An 18849-nucleotide genomic window follows, 5' to 3' on the forward strand; every position below is an offset into this window, starting at 1 on the left:
ATATATATATATATATATATATATATATATATATATGTATATATATGCGTGTGTTTATATATATATATATATATATATATATATATATATATATATATATATATATATATACATTTATATATATATGCGTGTGTTTATATATATATATATATATATATATATATATATATATATATATATATATATATATATATATGCGTGTGATTATATATATGTATATATATATACATATATATACAGTATATATATGCGTGCGATTATATATATGTATAAATATAACTATATATATACATATATATATATATATATATATATATATATATATATATATATATATATATAAATATATATATATATATATATATATATATATAGAGAGAGAGAGAGAGAGAGAGAGAGAGAGAGAGAGAGAGAGAGAGAGAGAGAGAGAGTATTTATGTTATATAAACACACATACTCACTCAGATATATATATATATATATATATATATATATATATATATATATATATATATATATATATATATATATATAGATATATATACATATATATATATATATATATATATATATGTATATAAATATATATTTATATATATATATATATATATATATATATATATATATATATATATATATATATATATATATACACTTGCATGCATATTTATAACTGTAAACCGAGTCAACTTAAGGTTTAAATTTATAATATTCCTAATTTTTAACAGACCTTTTCCTTACCTATTTCTTTAAGTAATAAATAAGGAGTTAAATATTTACTTACTAATTGAGTAACTCTTAATCGATATAGGACTCGCTCCTCATGACATTAAACGTAATAGGTTTGTTGCCATTTGCAGTCATTATGTATTTTGAAGACCCACAGAATAGGCCTTTCTGCAAGACTCGGTGTTTTCTCATAGTTTTAATATCCTCCGCAGTCTATATCTCACCTTGGAAAAGGATTATTATTTGCTTCTCATCCTCAATAAATCTATGGTGAAAATTTTGATTATTATAACTTAGTTTTAAAGATAATTCTTCCGGCAGAGGACTGGTGAATCAATTGCTGGCCAGAACAAGAAGCGTCAACGAGATTATCAGCGATCCTGGACTCAGCGTCATTCTGAATGATGTAAGGGACTATTTCAAGTTCGTTTCTAGTCTACTCTCCTATTTTTTCGAATAGGGAGACGGTCCTTTCGATAGCTTAATATAAATTTCCCTTTTGTGAATGTGGATTTTATCTATTTACTATCATATGCACGGAAATGTGTATTTTATACTGCAGAAATTATTATTATTTGAGTGATTAAAATTATTTTTCATGAAATATATTAAAATTATTTAAAAAAAAAAAAAAATATATATATATATATATATATATATATATATATATATATATATATATATATATATATATATATATATATATATATATATATATATATATATATATATATATATATATATATATATATATATATATATAAATGTGTGCATATATAAATATAAAATTCGAAATTGGATCCACAGAAACGATGGTAGTCATATCCTTGAATATGTCCTAATTCTTTACCCGTTTCATCTTTTTTGCAGTCGCTAACTCCACCTCCTCCCCCCAGCGGATTTACACCCAGCATCAGATTTGGCGGCCCTAGGGAGACCCCAGCCTGCGTCTCTCGGGAGGAGTTGATCTTCCCTCAAAGGGCGAAGACTCCCAAAAACGATTGGGTGTTCGTGGTGAACCAGGAGGGCGTCAAACAGGCCCTTCGAGTCGAGAGGTGCAACAAGTGAGTGGGAGACCAGTGTTTATTATTATTATTATTATTATTATTATTATTATTATTATTATTATTATTATTATTATTATTATAACTTGAATAAAACACCATGCTGTGTCTAATAATCTTGGGTATTGAAGATCCCCAGTTATATACGTTGTATATTTAAAAAATGCAGAATCTTTCGCACTTTTTAGATATACAACGAATATACAGTAACTGTGGATGTTGAATAACCAAAACTATTATTATTATTATTATTATTATTATTATTATCACTTGCTAAGCTACACACCTAATTTGAATAGTAGGATGCTATAAGCCCAAGGGTTCCAACAGGGAAAATAGATCAGTGGGGAAAAGAAATGAGGAAGTAAATAAACTATAAGAGAAGTAATGAAGGATTAGATTAGAATATTATTAGAACATGAATATTAGCATATTTTCTCAGAGAGTTTTTAGACATTTAATCTTCCAAAAGGGAGACGAAACTTCTTGTAAGTATGCTCACTATTCAGTTGTTTGTCTGAAACTGGTTAATAATACAGCTGGGAAGTGATAATAAAACTGAAATTCTCGTTTAAAGCACATGAATAACAAATAATTAACAAACGATACGCTAAAAAAATAAGATTGGCTCTCAAAGAAAACATTTTACAACTCTTTCGTGAATATGACATTTAAAACCATTTCTCATCAAAAGTTCTTTGGGTACATTGCAGAAAAAATTTCTTAAGATTTAAAGTGTAATGTAATTTAACTCTTTATCGAATAATACTATCGCATTAGAGATATCTTCCAATGATTTTGACAACGCGTGTAGATTTAAATCACCTTTATTATTTTTCCAAAGTTATTTACTATCGGTAATAATTAATGAAGCCATTTACCATTATATTCCTTGCTCTTTCAACATTCAGTTATTATAATCACCTATGCAATTCAACTCATCGTGAAAAAAGTCCTTCAGTCCAGCCCCTTTAGTTATAAAAGGAGAAAGTTGTAACAACCATTTTCTACTTTGAAGAACTTCGTGTTATCTTTCACACGTATTGCAGGGAAGGCGAACCTTGCAACATTGGAATACCCAACACTGGTGATGTGAGCACTTTTTGCCGACAGAAGTATGTCTACAGGAGGATGCTGGTTGTGGGATCTAACCAGATTGAGCCCGAAGAAGTGTTGATGCCCTCATGCTGCGTTTGCTATATTCGGTAGGTATAGGATTGGTGCTATTCTGAATCATAAGGTCCATGGTAAGGTAAAATTATATTGGTGACATTAATTAGAGAAAGTAAGGAGCATTCAGAAATCTTATAACTTGGTGGAAGAATAGTGAATAAAAAGAGTATCCGAATACCCTTAGAATTCTGGCTTCAGATAGGATAGATATAGATGTAGATTATAGTTTTCTATGTTATAAATGATTATGATATTCTAGAACTATATTGGAGTTGTTCTACTCTCAAGCATTGGTCCCATTTCTCGATGATTTACACTGATTTGTGTCAATGCACCAAGGCTAATAAATCTTGGTGGGTTATGGTCTATCAGCGTACCAAATTTTAATTTCCATGATGATCACTATTGTATTATATATCTATAATGCCCGTACAATGCGTCTTGTTTGATATAGACTGTAAAACTTATCAGGGGGACAGTTAATGTATTAGAGAAGACTGAAATGGTTTGGCCATGTCATGAGAAGAGAAGATGAACACGTCTGTAAAAGGCTTATAAACATGGAGGTGGAGGGCAGAAGAAGGATGGGAAGGCCAAGTTCAGGTGGAAAGATAAATTGTTGAATGACTTGAAGGAAAACCAAATATACAAGACATATGAATATGGAGAAGGCTGACTAGAAAGTAAAGATGATGTTTGACACCGAGTGTAGTGAACAGCCCTGACATCGGCACGACCCGCCCCGAATTCCTAGGTCTGGAACGACGTGTATGTCTGGAAATTATAAATCTCTCATGGCATTGCTACGACTTGGCGTTAAAATTGTGAAGGTGGAAAGGTGGTCTTAGGTAATTCATGCATGATAAAAGTTCAATTTACTGGAGAGTTCTATGCATGGACATCTTCCCAAAGTTCTCTTAAAAATGACATGTACAGTTTTTGCTGTTTAGTTAATCTTATTTTTTGTGTTAATTATGTAAACTGCTTTAGTTAGTTTAGCACAAAAATCAAGATTCTATTGCATGCATATTTGCATGAACCGCACACTTATTTTGATAGGTCTCTCTCTCTCTCTCTCTCTCTCTCTCTCTCTCTCTCTCTCTCTCTCTCTCTCTCTCTCTCTCTCTCTCTCTCTCTCTCTCTCTCTCTGTATATATATATATATATATATATATATATATATATATATATATATATATATATATATATATATATATATATATATATATATATATACATATATATATATATATATATATATATATGTATATATATGTATATGTATATGTACATATATATACATAAGTATATACAGTACTGTATATTCATGAATAACTGGGCTAATTGACCTTAACTGCTTATGGTGTGTTAGAAACTTGGTCTCCAGGGCAGAATGAAATAGTTGTTATTGTCCCACATAAAACCAATGGCCATCACACTGAGGCTTTTTGCATCTGCTCCCAACAAAGATTTAAGGAAATGGTCTGTTGCTTCAACCTATTTATTGTTAAGTAATTCTGAAGTACCCTTTTGATTGTTAAAATCAGCATCAGTGCCTCTGGCACTTGTGACGTTAAGTAACCTACTATCTGTCAGTTTAGCAAGTAGATAAGGAGATCTAAAAACAGAAGCTATTTATAGTTTCTACTGGTACAGCTTGAGGGTTCTCTTCTGAATTATATACCCATTCTCTTTGGAGAGGAAATCCATTAGCTTTTGACTTAATATTCTTCTACAAGGCTGTGGAGCTGCAGCAGCTTACTAATGGGGACTTGTAGGATCTACACTTTGCTTAAGGGTGTTAAGGAGATAGCTGCAATGAAAGGTAACCGTATACATTTTGTACTGAAGTACGGGAGCATTGGTGAACTGGTTGGACGTTGAGGATACTTTAGGAACAAACTTGACTTCCAATCATGGAAGCACTTCAAAGCCTATTTCTTTACACGGGTCGTCTTCAGGGGTTGTCAACTTAAACAGTCTTTGTGAGAAAAGGTTGTGACCAAACTGACATCATCTGGTACACTATTCATGGTTGGAATCTATATGGGCTCAATGAATCTTTCCTCTTCAGAAATGGTGCATTAGCCATCTTTCCACGTAGGTTTCTTACGATATTTTCAATGTTGGAAACTTGAGGTTCCTTCTGAAAATCCTAACAAGCCCAGAATTTCAATTCCGTAAATGCCTTGGCTGCTTTGCAACAATATAACCCCACAAAAAGCTTCATTTACTGCTCCAAGGGAGGTCACTCAAACATTCTCACACAGAAACAATAAGCTTCCTTATCTGGAAGATATTTAAAGTTCCCATTGCTACCCAGCCATCAGGCTGGAAATGAAAATAAATGGAAATTTATGCTTTTCTGGAAGCTAGCCAAATCTGCAGGTAAAAGGAAAAGGGGTTTTGTCCCTCTGTATGGGTGTAATATATATACTTTACTGTATATTGTAATTAATAAAGATGCGTATGTATACACGAATATTGGAGTAATCCTATCTTCTTTTAATACTTGAGATGTTAGTAAATTTGTCGTTTCTGAAACCGATTTATTCTAACGGTTACATCTCTAATAGAATTTCTGTGTTAGTTAATTTTGTATCTGTACATCATCCTGATTTATATATGTAACTGTGATAATTAAGACAATCAAATTGAATACCTTTAAAACAACTATATTTGTATTTTATTCCCACAGCCGCAACAATTTCGACATACCCTCAAAGAGAAATTTAATACCAAGTAGAGACCGGTAAATTCGTTATTTTGAGTTAAGCTTTTGTAGATACCTTTGGCTTGTTTGACTCAACTGCACACTTTTGAGTGACACACCAGCACAATTGCTTGTTTTCTGTATTTCAGTGTTGTAGAGTAGTGTCGCTTTATTACTTTAATCCCATAGTTTATTCTATAATATTGTGTCGAATGGAAATTTGTCTAACAACTCCTAGTGATGGCGCCAGACTACAGTTTGGATGTAAGTTGAGGGATAAGTGACTCCCCCTTTTCATAGTGAAGTTGGTTGACGAAGGGATGTGTCTATGTCTAGTCTCGTGACTGAGATTTCAAAAAGACATATTTTGATCTAGAACTCTAGATCACGATCACCGAAGACCAGTGATTGTGTCTTTTGGGGTCTATTTCTAGTATACATTACATTCAATGGGGGTGGGGGATTTTTGTAGTGTCAATCCTATGTAATAAAGGTATATAATTTTAAAGTCACGTTTGGAGCTTAAAAGTCTTTAATAAATACTTTTCATTACTCAAATGATACCTATGGTTTTTTATAAAATTAAAAGAGCCTTCAAGGCTTAATGATAAAACTGAGGAAAAAAAAAGTCGTCGGTATTTTATCTGCTCAGATATGGCCCCGTAAAAGGCTGGAGATGAAGGTTCCTCTATTCTATCAAATCAAAACCTTTATTTCCTTTAGCTTCCTTGCAAGGTTTCTATAATTGCACCAATATATCCTCACGCCGGCTAATATTGATTGAAGTCAGAGAACAGCCTTACAGCAGGCATATAAAGTAGTATAAAGAACAGCTGCCTAATACACGAGGAAATTCCCGAAATTATTTTTACTGCTTAGAAATAATATTTCAATGAATCAAAGACTTAATAATGTTTCTTAATGCAATTATGATATTGTCATTGTCGTAAAGCACCAGAAATGGCGTAAGGTAAATTTCATTTGGTTATTTAATTTACCTGCATTTCTTACTTTGTACAGTCTCTCTCTCTCTCTCTCTCTCTCTCTCTCTCTCTCTCTCTCTCTCTCTCTCTCTCTCTCTCTCTCTGCCCCTAAACACCCACCTTTTTGGCTTTTTCGTGTGATCCAAAATAGCTTCACTTTCAGTGTTGTGTGAATTTCGTGCTTCTGTTCTGTTTGTTTCATGTGATTGTCGTTGTTGCCTAAGAAATTGAAAAATTACATTTGATTCTTCACAGAATCTTTCTAACAAACGATCAAGCATTTATTGTCAATGCTCTCTCTCTCTCTCTCTCTCTCTCTCTCTCTCTCTCTCTCTCTCTCTCTCTCTCTCTCTCTCTCTCTCTCTGCAAATAAGCATTTGCTTTAAATCTTTGTGTACATTTTTTTGTGTTGCTTGCCTTTAAATTATCAAGAAATATCCAACCATTGTTGTGCCTACATATATTGAAATTGTCACTGTGTTATTAAAAAGGTTGAACATAGTAATCTAGTTTACAAATGAACAGGAAATTCTATGATCTTTTTAAAGGTATTTTTAAATATATAAAATACGCTTCTGGTATGGATATGTACACAAACCAGTGTAATTTTACTTTAACAAATCTCCTTGATTGTTTGATTTGGAGTTCTATGGCAACCTGACATCGAGGTCTCCTTTCTTGACATGGAGTCTATGCCAACGTCTTTGCATATGACAGGCGACGTTTAGCGAAAGGTTGTCTGTAGCTAGAAAATTATCACTGTTTAGATATTACTATGAATAGAAAAGGCAGGGGTTGGAAACTTGTCTGCTTTTATGGCTGGTTTTATTGAAAATTTGTTTCATGAGCATGGTTTGACTTGGTTTACACGTTAGTGTTGGATTATGTTTTAATATAGGAAAAAGGCTTGATTTTAATGTCCAGATTAATTGGTCAGATTTTGAATATAGATTATTTTGTTGATTTAATGAAGTTGAGGTACTACGCTGAATTTGATTATAAGTTGACCGAACAGCTGTGATTTTATGTGAAATGAATTAAGATGTATCCAATAGAAGTAGGTTTGAAGTCAAGCATTTATATTTAATCTAGTTTGATCTGCTAGTACCTTCACAATCCGAGCTGGATTCATAATTCAATCTTGGGGTTGATTACCTATCTCTTATCTCATTCGGGAATCCTCGCTAGTTTTATTTGAACTTTTTATCAAAAGTTATTTTCTAAACTGATAAAGCAAATTTTTTTTTTTTTTTTTTTTTTTTTGTTTGATGAACACACATTATTTCTTTAGTCTGCTTTGTTTTAAGCTATTTTAATTTTGTAATTTAGTTTTTTTTTTCTGTTGTATTTATTTGACGTGAATTTCCCACAATTTTCAAGATGTAATTGTCCAGAAGTCGAACCAAAATTCGGGTCATGGCGTTGTTTGTATCTGAATTCAAGGTCACAAGCTTAAGTCCTCAACAAAATTTATAAGAACGAGGATTTAAGTGAGATTGCATTATTTTATATCCACGAACCATTTTTAACAATGTTGAATGCATCTACATGCATTTGCACGCATTAATGATTACACATTCATTGCAAATGTGTTTTACATTCATAGTTGTCTTCACAGAGTCCATCATTCAAGAACATTCGCTCGGGTCATTCCATTGAATATAAGAGAAAATCTTCAAGAGTCATTTATAAACTTCATTTAATTGTTTGATTTGTACTCCACGATGAAGTCATATTGTGATTGAACTGATGACTCGGAAATGCGTGAAAAATGGCATCGTCTGTTGAACATAATGATATTTGTTTTTACCTGAAAGTCTCCGAAAGCCTTTTAAGATTTGTCACGTAATTGCTTTGAAGTGAAGGATATCATTAAGATGCAAATGTTTAAAATTTCAATGAACTTATTAAGTGAGCTCCTTTATTTTGAAGGTTGCATTTAAAGTAGTCGTCTTATAATTTTTTTCTAACACACTCTCTCTCTCTCTCTCTCTCTCTCTCTCTCTCTCTCTCTCTCTCTCTCTCTCTCTCTCATATACACACACAACAAAATTTCCAAGAAAGTGGAACAAAGTGAGATTGCATTATTTGATATCCACAAATCATTTTTATCAAAGTTGAATGCAATCTACATACATTTGCCCCCATTTAGGTAGTAGGTTGGCCAGGGCACTAGCCACCCTTTGAGATACTACTGATAGAGAGTTATTGGGTCTTTTGACTGACCAGATAGTACTACGTTGGATTCTTCTCCCTGGTTACGGTTCATTTTCCCATTGCGTACACACACACGCTCACTGAATAGTCCGACTTATTCTCTACATATTCTCCTCTGTCCTCATACACCTGACAGCACATATTACCAAACAATTCTTCTTCACTCAAGGGGTTACTGTCCTAATTGTTCAGTGGCCACTTCCCTCTTGGTAAGGGTAAAAGAGACTTTAGCTAAGGTAAGCAGTGAAGGACACTCCAAAATCAAACCATTGTTCTCTATTCTTGGGTAGTGCCATTGCCTCTGTACCATAGTCTTCCACTGTCTTAGGTTAGAATTCTCTTGCTTGAGGGTACACTCGAGCACACTATTCTATCTTATTTCTCTTCCACTTGTTTTGTTAAAGTTTTTTTAGTTTATATAGGAGATATTTATTCTAATATTGTTACTCTTCTTAAAACATTCTATTTTTTTTCTTTCCTCACTGGGCTATTTTCCCTGTTGGAGCCTCCGGGCTTATTGCATCCTGCTTTTCCAACTAGGGTTGTAGCTTAGCTAATGATAATAATAATACTGATAATAATAATAATATTGATTACATATTCAATGCAAATGGGTTTTACGGGCATAGTTGTCTTCACAGAGTTTTTTATTCGAGAACATTCGCACGGGTCGTTCTATCGAGTTAGGATTTAGGAGTCACTTAAAGACATTATTAAAGTATATATATATATATATATATATATATATATATATATATATATATATATATAATATATATATATATATATATATATATATATATATATATATATATATATATATATATATATATATATATATATGTACATATATACATACATATACCAAGGCACTTCCCCCAATTTTAAGGGTAGCCGACATCAACAAATTAAACAAAACAAAAAGGGGAACTCTACTCTCTACGTTCCTCCCAGCCTAACAAGGGACTCAACTGAGTTCAGCTGGTACTGCTAGGGTGCCACAGCCCACCCTCCCCCGTTATCCACCACAGATGAAGCTTCATAATGCTGAATCCCCTACTGCTGCTACCTCCGCGGTCATCTAAGGCACCGGAGGAAGCAGCAGGGTCTACCGGAACTGTGTCACAATCGCTCGCCATTCATTCCTATCTCTAGCACGCTCTCTTGCCTCTCTCACATCTATCCTCCTATCACCCAGAGCTTTCTTCACTCCATCCATCCACCCAAACCTTGGCCTTCCTCTTGTACTTCTCCCATCAACTCTTGCATTCATCACCTTCTTTAGCAGACAGCCATTTTCCATTCTCTCAACATGGCCAAACCACTTCAACACATTCATATCCGCTCTAGTTGCTAACTCATTTCTTACCCCCGTTCTCACCCTAACCACTTCGTTCCTAACCCTATCTACTCGAGATACACCAGCCATACTCCTTAGACACTTCATCTCAAACACATTCAATTTCTGTCTCTCTGTCACTTTCATTCCCCACAACTCCGATCCATACATCACAGTTGGTACAATCACTTTCTCATATAGATCTCTCTTTACATTCATGCCCAACCCTCTATTTTTTACTACTCCCTTAACTGCCCCCATCACTTTGCAACCTTCATTCACTCTCTGACGTACATCTGCTTCCACTCCACCATTTGCTGCAACAACAGACCCCAAGTACTTAGACTGATCCACCTCCTCAAGTAACTCTCCATTCAACATGACATTCAACCTTGCACCACCTTCCCTTCTCATACATCTCATAACCTTACTCTTACCAACATTAACTCTCAACTTCCTTCTCTCACACACCCTTCCAAATTCTGTCATTAGTCGGTCAAGCTTCTCTTCTGTGTGTGCAACCAGTACAGTGTCATCCGCAAACAACAACTGATTTACCTCCCATTCATGGTCATTCTCGTCTACCAGTTTTAATCCTCGTCCAAGCACTCGAGCATTCACCTCTCTCACCACTCCATCAACATACAAGTTAAACAACCACGGCGACATCACACATCCCTGTCTCAGCCCCACTCTCACCAGAAACCAATCACTCTATTCTAACACATGCTTTACTACCTTTGTAGAAACTTTTCACTGCTTGCAACAACCTTCCACTAACTCCATATAACCTCATCACATTCCACATTGCTTCCCTATCAACTCTATCATACGCTTTCTCCAGATCCATAAACGCAACATACACCTCCTTACCTTTTGTTAGATATTTCTCGCATATCTGCCTAACTGTAAAAATCTAATTCATACAACCCCTACCTCTTCTAAAACCACCCTGTACTTCTAAGATTGCATTCTTGTTTTATCCTTAATCCTATTAATCATTAGTCTACCATACACTTTTCCAACTACACTCAACAAACTAATGTCTCTTGAATTACAACATGCATGCATATCTCCCTTACCCTTATATAGTGGTACAATACATGCACAGACCCAATCTACTGGTACCATTGACAACACAAAACACATATTAAACAATCTCACCAACCATTCAAGTAGTCACACCCCCTTCCTTCAACATCTCAGCTCTCACACCATCCATACCAGATGCTTTTCCTACTCTTGTTTCATCTAGTGCTCTCCTCACTTCCTCTATTGTAATCTCTCTCTCATTCTCATCTCCCATCACCGGCACCTCAACACCTGCAACAGCAATTATATCTGCCTCCCTATTATCCTCTACATTCAGTAAACTTTCAAATATTCCGCCCACCTTTTCCTTGCTTCCTCTCCTTTTAACAACCTTCCATTTCCATCTTTCACTGTCTCTTCAATTCTTGAGCCAGCCTTCCTTACTCTCTTCACTTCTTTCCAAAACTTCTTCTTATTCTCTTCATATGACTGACCCAATCCCTGACCCCACCTCAGGTCAGCTGCCCTCTTTGCCTCACGTACCTTGCGCTTTACTTCCACCTTTTTCTCTCTATATTTTTCATACTTCTCTATACTATTACTCTGCAGCCATTCTTCAAAGGCCCTCTTTTTCTCTTCCACTTTTACCTTCACTCCTTCATTCCACCTCTCACTGCCCTTCCTCATGCTGCTTCCAACAACCTTCTTGCCACACACATCACTTGCAATCCCAACAAAATTTTCTTTTACTAACTTCCACTCCTCCTCTAAATTACCAGTTTCTCTTACTCTCACTTCGTCATATGCCATTTTCAACCTTTCCTGATATTTACTTTTTACCCCCGGTTTTATTAGCTCTTCAACCCTCACTAGCTCCCTTTTACATCCACCTACCCTATTCCCCCACTCTTTTGCTACAATTAATTTTCCTTCCACCAAAAAATGATCAGACATACCGTTAGCCATACCCCTAAACACGTGCACGTCTTTTAATCTTCCAAACATTCTTTTATTTATCAACACATAATCCATTAATGCCCTTTCTACTACTCTTCCATTTGCCACTCTTACCCATGTATACTTGTTTTTATCTTTCTTTTTGAAAAAGCTAGCACTTATTACCATCTCTTGTTCAACACACATATCTACCAGTCTCTCACCACTCTCATTTTCACCTGGTACGCCATACTTCCCAATGACACCTTCTACCTCTCCAGTGCCCACTCTACTATTTAAGTCACCCATGACAACTACATAATTCCTTCTACCCAGTCCTTCTACACACCTAGTTAATTCATTCCAAAACTCATTCCGCTCTTCTTCACTTTTCTCACTACCTGGCCCATACGCACTGACAAACGGCCAACATTCCCTACCCAACCTAACCCTTACCCACATTAACCTAGATGATATCTCCTTCCATTCCACTACTCAGATGGTCACGTTAAATTCTACTATGCTTAAAATAGATATTGTTAAACGGATGACCTGTTATTTTCCTTTGTATATTATCAAGTAATCTCATTAGATTTTATTTCTCATGAAAAAATCTTCATTAGAGCTGCTAAATTTTCAAAAGGTATTAATAATTATTTTCTCAGGACAACATAGTAAGGTGGTGTTCTCTAATAATTTTCTCTGCGAAACATTATAAAATGATCTTTACTATGTTTCTAGCCCAAAATATCAAAATATTTTCTTATGATCAAGATGGAGAATATCTTAAAAGGGAAAGATGAGTTAGACTAGGATGTACCTGAATAGAAGCCGCTAGCCAGGAGAAAAAATGGTAGACCAAGAGAAACGTGGTTGATAACAATGCGAAGGGACATTATCTGAAAATTGGGTTGACCTCAGAGATGGCACAGGAAAAAGGCATATGACGGGAATTCATTGAGGTCTTATGCATCCCTTTGGTGCCAGAGGATTTAGTAAGTCAGTAAGATGATTGGAATATTTTCTTTTTGCATTCACAGGCGAAACACCTTCGACATCGCCTCTCGCACAGGCACAAGCAACGGCACCAACACCGCTGAGGCTCAGCCAGTTGACGTCCAGCCTCCTGGTGGAAGTGCCATCGGCTTCATCAACCAGCCGCCCCCACACGTCAACCACAACATCAGAAGGAGCAGCGGCGGTTTCAACTACCACAACCTCTTTCAGAATGGAAGACACTAGATGATCGTTTCATCGATAGAAATTAAAGGAGAAGAATGAAGACAAAGAGAAAGAGAGAAAGTTATTTTCTAGAATAATTGAATAACTCGTCGTCTGGAGAAACAAAGGAAAGATTGCGCCATCTGGTCTCTCATCATTAAGAAATGTATTTCTTATTGTTTTATTGACAATCGAATCTTTCAAGTCATTATTTGTTATCGAGCTGATGTTGGGTATCTAGAAATGTTTTTAACGTTATAACCAGATGAAGTGTTTTTGTTTGCACGTGTTGTCTAGTATGGTTTTAAGTTTCCAGATGACATTTACTGATAAGGTGTGGTTTGGCACAAAGAACAGTAAATAGGCGTTGCTCTTCATCTGCATATTTCATTACATGAATGTTTGAAAGCTGGGGCATTATTCTGTGCAGTTTGGTTATCAAAAGTATTTCATTTTAGTGAATAATAATCATTCAATAGTATTATTGTATTCTAAATTTAGATTATCTAAAAAACAATCTAAAAGTTTTTTTTCACTTACTACACAGTCGGATGTCAATTGATCGTCTTTCTTTAATTATTCACGAGACAATTTAGATAACATATTTTACGAAGTATGTTGGATATTTTTCTTAACTTATTTATCTTTTGTCTTCGACACAGACTTTATAAGAGATTGACTGATGTCTCGACCACCTTTTCAATTGACTTAGTTGGCACTGGGCCTATTAGATGATGCTAATGTGTTTCTGAGAGACTGAAGCTTCGTTGTAGTGCGCTATGCTGCTCTTGTGGATATACATTTTAGAGGTTCTTTATGCATTTAGTGTGTTCTTAGAGTGACATGTCTTCCATTTTACCAGAGCACTTTTAATCCTATACAACATTGTTATTAATAGATCTTAAGTAGCTTTATTCTTTCCAGAGCATCCGAGATACGGACTATTATATCCCTTAAATGTATTGTTAAAAACCTGCTTTGGTTACCAAAGAAGGATTTGGGCGAAATAAAGTCAAATTGAACAAATCGGATGTTTACTTAGATCCTGTTGGAATATTCCTCGATTTTATCTGAATGAACATGTTATTGTCGAGATCATCTGAATGAACATGTTATTGTCGAGATCATCTGAATGAACATGTTATTGTCGAGATCATCTGAATGAACATGTTATTGTCGAGATCATCTGAATGAACATGTTATTTTCGAGATTATCTGAATGAGAATATCTTTTGAATGAAAAATATTACAGATTCCATGCTTTGAAATTTTACATTTCTATAAACAAAAGCAGGGAACAATTAGTTTAGTCTAATATCATTATGATAAAGATATTCATGTTGATTATCACAGCGAAAGTAACACCCAGCAATCATATTAAGAATTAATATCATAAATGTAGACGATATTCCATAAAGATCAATCATTACATGGAAGGAATCGACATCCTCCAATATAATTGTATCGTGAGAGAGGAAGAATTCACTTCCTGAAGTAGACAAGGAGGTTTTCCAAGAGCAGAGCGCCTACAGACAGCCCAAAGCCTCCCAAGACCAAGAAGAAAGCTGCCTGAAAGAAATGATGACGTCATCAGGAAAGAAGAATTCTCAGGGAGTAATATTAAGTTCAATGTTTTACTTACAGTCGTCAGGTGTAATCGTTATTTACTTATGGTTATTATAGATTTATCTACTAATTTGTGTATGAAGAGTCGAATGCATTTCAGCATACGGAAAAATTGTCAGCAGGAGTAACGTGGTTTATCCAATGAAAATGTTTTTTTTCAAAATAACATACTGTACGTGCATGCTGACACACACATACGATATATACTGTATATATACAGTATATATTTACATATACTGTGCAGTATGCATGTACATATATATACTGTATTATTATTATTATTATTATTATTATTATTATTATTATTAAATGATAAGTTACAACCCTAGTTGGAAAACCAAGAGGCTATAAGCCCAGGGGCCCCAACAGGGAAAATAGCCCAGTGAGGAAAGGAAACAAGGAAAAACAAAATATTTCAAGAACAGTAACAACATTCAAATAAATATTTCCCATGTAAACTATAAAAACTTTAACAAAACAAGAGGAAAAGAAATCAGATAGAATAGTGTGCCCGAGTGTATCCTCAGGCAAGGGAACTCTAACCCAAGACAGTGGAAGACCATGGTACAGAGGCTATGACACTACCCAAGAATAGAGAACAATGGTTTGATTTTGGAGTGTCTTTCTCCTAGAAGAGCTGCTTACCATAGCTAAAGAGTCTCTTCTACCCTTACCAAGAGGAAAGCAGCCACTGAACAATTACAGTGACTCTTGTGTGAAGAAGAATTGTTTGGTAATCTCAGTGTTGTCAGGTGTATAAGGACAGAGAAGAATCTGTAAAGAATAGGCCAGACTATCGGTGTCTATATAGGCAAAAGGAAAGAGCCGTAACCAGAGAGAAGGATCCAATGTAGTACTGTCTGGCCAGTCAAAGGACCCCATAACCCTCTAGCGATAGTATCTCAACTGCCGGCTGGAGACCTGGCCAACCTACTACCTATGTATATATATTGGTGTGCTACTGTTATAAGCACACATTGAGTATGTGTTGTTTCAGATGTGTGTAACTGGATAACAGAATACATCTTAATAGCTTTAAAGTATTTATTCTATAAAAACAACAGAGTTAAACATCTCCATCACTGGAGGAAGCTGGGTTGGTCAGATGACCAATTCTGGTGAAGTATAGATATGAACTGACTAACTTATCGATATCACAGATATCGTCTGCTTAGTTTATATAAGATTCGTCACAAACTCGGAAGACACCTGCCTCCGGTGACGTCACAAACTTTCACACGCTGAGGCAATGTGTTGATGCTTAAGAAAAATGTCACATTGTTGACACTGCATTGTACGTCCTGTTTATGATTTGAATGACTACAGCAAGTCCCACGGCTAGCTCCTTCATCCAACATGACATATTACGTCATGTGTTTTAAACATGTAATATTAACTATTTTAGTTATTACATATACTGTACACACACACACACACACAAACACACACACACACATATATATATATACATATATATACATATATATATATATATATATATATGTATATATATATATATATATATATATATATATATATATATATATATATATATATATATATATATATATATATGTGTGTGTATTATCAGGCCGGGAGTAAGAAGGAAACAGAGGGGACCAAATGCTTTCATTTCTTTTGACACTACTAGAATGAAAAATTTTCTCAGAGGCTAATTGTTTAAAAAATTTGTTTACTAATACTTTTTCTAGTTTGTAATGTACAGTACATATGTGGGATGGTGTCAAGAAGCCCATAAAATATTTTCTTAATACATATTTCTATGACGTTTCTTTTTACAATATCTTTGCCAAATATAAATTGTTTAGCATCTTTCAGTTAATAATCTTGTTGCATATATTCATATGCTATAAAAGGCTACTGACAGTATTAACTTTTCACACAATATATTTGTGATGCTTTCCATCTTGTTTCCAATGCCTTTCCACTTTGCCCAATTTATATTTTACAAATTGATTGCACGGAATGTCATAAATACATTCGTATATCTACTTTGAGGAATGTCTGTTCAATATCCTCTTCAGTTTGCTGTGTTTAGAAATTACATTTATTCCGGATAGTTTCATTATTGCAGTTAGGGAAACAAACTATTTGAAAAAATGATAAAACGATGTTATTGAAATAAAAATCATTGTTAGAAACAAATCCAAAAAAAGTTTTCTTCACCTTTTGACATGTTTTGTCTATGAAATGAGATGGATAAATCAAAGATTATGATATTTCGTGAATTTTCATAACAGCTTCAGGAAAATCAGGGCAGCTTAGCCGCTATGGCCGTAAAACACATGAAAAACGAATTTGCAGTCACATTCGTAAGTTTTCTTTGCAAATATTCTCCTTCTCCGAACACTAAATCACCTAAAAAGGCATCTTGTTTTCCACTTCTATCTCTAATGAAAACTACAGATAACACCAGAGCATTTATGGCTGTCACGAAAGATTGTTCATCCTTACCAATAGGCCAACCACAAATCATATCAACAACGAACCTGACACCAAGAAAGTACCTGGGAGTTAGAATCCTGGGTAAATATTCCTAAAGAAAAATCATGTTAATATTGCCTAATAACGGAGTCAGAGGCACAGAAAACAAGAGAGGGGGGGGTGGGGGGGTTGCGGTATTATAGTTAGTGCATCGATTGTTTGTAGTGAGTGAGACTTGGTATAAATGAAGATTTGTTTTTTTGCATTTTCTGTTATTTAGATAGTTGAGGACAGTAGCGAAATTCTTGAGCGATTCCTATTTTTGAGTGAATACTGAAGGGAAAGCATATTATTATCGAAGCTGGATTTGCCCATGAGCTCTGGGGATGTTTTATTAATTAATCAAAAAGGGCTTTCTGCTTTTCTCCTCCTATTTTGAGAGGCAGTATTTTCCTTTGGATTATTATTATTATTATTATTATTATTATTATTATTATTATTATTAGCTTAACTACAACCCTAGCTGGAAAAGCAAGATGCTATAAGGCCAAGGGCTCTAACAGGGAAAATAGCCTAGTGAGGAGATGAAATAAGGAAACAGAAAAGACCACCTAAATGTACACTCAAGCAAAAGAACTCTAACCCAAGACAGCGGAAGATCATGGTACGGAGGCTATGGCATTTCCCAAGACTAGAGAACAATGGTTTGATTTTGGAGTGTCTTTCTGCTAGATGAGCTGTTTATCATAGCTAATGAGTCACTTCTGCCCATACCAAGTGAAAAGTAGCCCCTGAACAATAACAATTTTGGTTATCTCAGTGTTGTTAAGTGTATGAAGAAAGAGGAGAATATGTAAAGAATAGGTCAAACTATTAGGTGTATTAGTAGAGAAACGAAAAATAAGCCGTAAACAGGGAGGGATCCAATGTAGTACTGTCTGGCTCTGGCCAGTCAAAGGACCCATAAACTCTCTACCGGTATTATTTCAACGGGTGGCTGGTGCCCTGACCAACTTTTCACACACACACACACACACACACACACACACACACATATATATATATAGAGAGAGAGAGAGAAAGAGAGAGAGAGAGAGAGAGAGAGAGAGAGAGAGAGAGAGAGAGAGAGAGAGAGAGAGACCTGACTGGAGTTTTGTTCTCCCGGCGAGATTTTGTTTTCGATTTTGATACACCACTTATACATCATATAACAAATATAAAAGTGGTGTATAAAAATCGAAAACAAAATCTCGCCGGGAGAACAAAACTCCAGTCAGGTTTCCTTTTAATATCTGGAGCGGCCAGTTTCAAACCACGTTTTACGTGATTCTTCGTAGGGATACAATGGATGAACGATGGAATTAGATTTCA

General features: G+C 34.9%; 1 protein-coding gene across 5 annotated transcripts in view; it reads left to right on the forward strand.

Annotated features, from left to right (window-relative positions):
* The window catches only part of LOC137641555 (uncharacterized), a 73364-nt gene extending 58931 nt beyond the window's left edge, over positions 1-14433 (forward strand). For 4 of the 5 annotated variants that reach the window (XM_068374227.1, XM_068374228.1, XM_068374231.1 and 1 more), the window contains 5 exons: positions 1051-1135; positions 1600-1793; positions 2843-2998; positions 5665-5718; positions 13227-14433. In XM_068374227.1, the coding sequence (XP_068230328.1) occupies positions 1051-1135; positions 1600-1793; positions 2843-2998; positions 5665-5718; positions 13227-13428 (691 nt within the window). In that variant the 3' untranslated portion in view covers positions 13429-14433. The remainder of the gene's footprint in view (positions 1-1050; positions 1136-1599; positions 1794-2842; positions 2999-5664; positions 5719-13226) is intronic. The other variant, XM_068374230.1, reaches the window with a different exon arrangement.
* The last annotated feature ends 4416 nt before the right edge of the window (positions 14434-18849 follow it).

The sequence above is a fragment of the Palaemon carinicauda genome, chromosome 5 (assembly GCF_036898095.1).
Source record: "Palaemon carinicauda isolate YSFRI2023 chromosome 5, ASM3689809v2, whole genome shotgun sequence".
In the NCBI taxonomy this organism is placed as follows: Eukaryota; Metazoa; Arthropoda; class Malacostraca; order Decapoda; family Palaemonidae; genus Palaemon; species Palaemon carinicauda.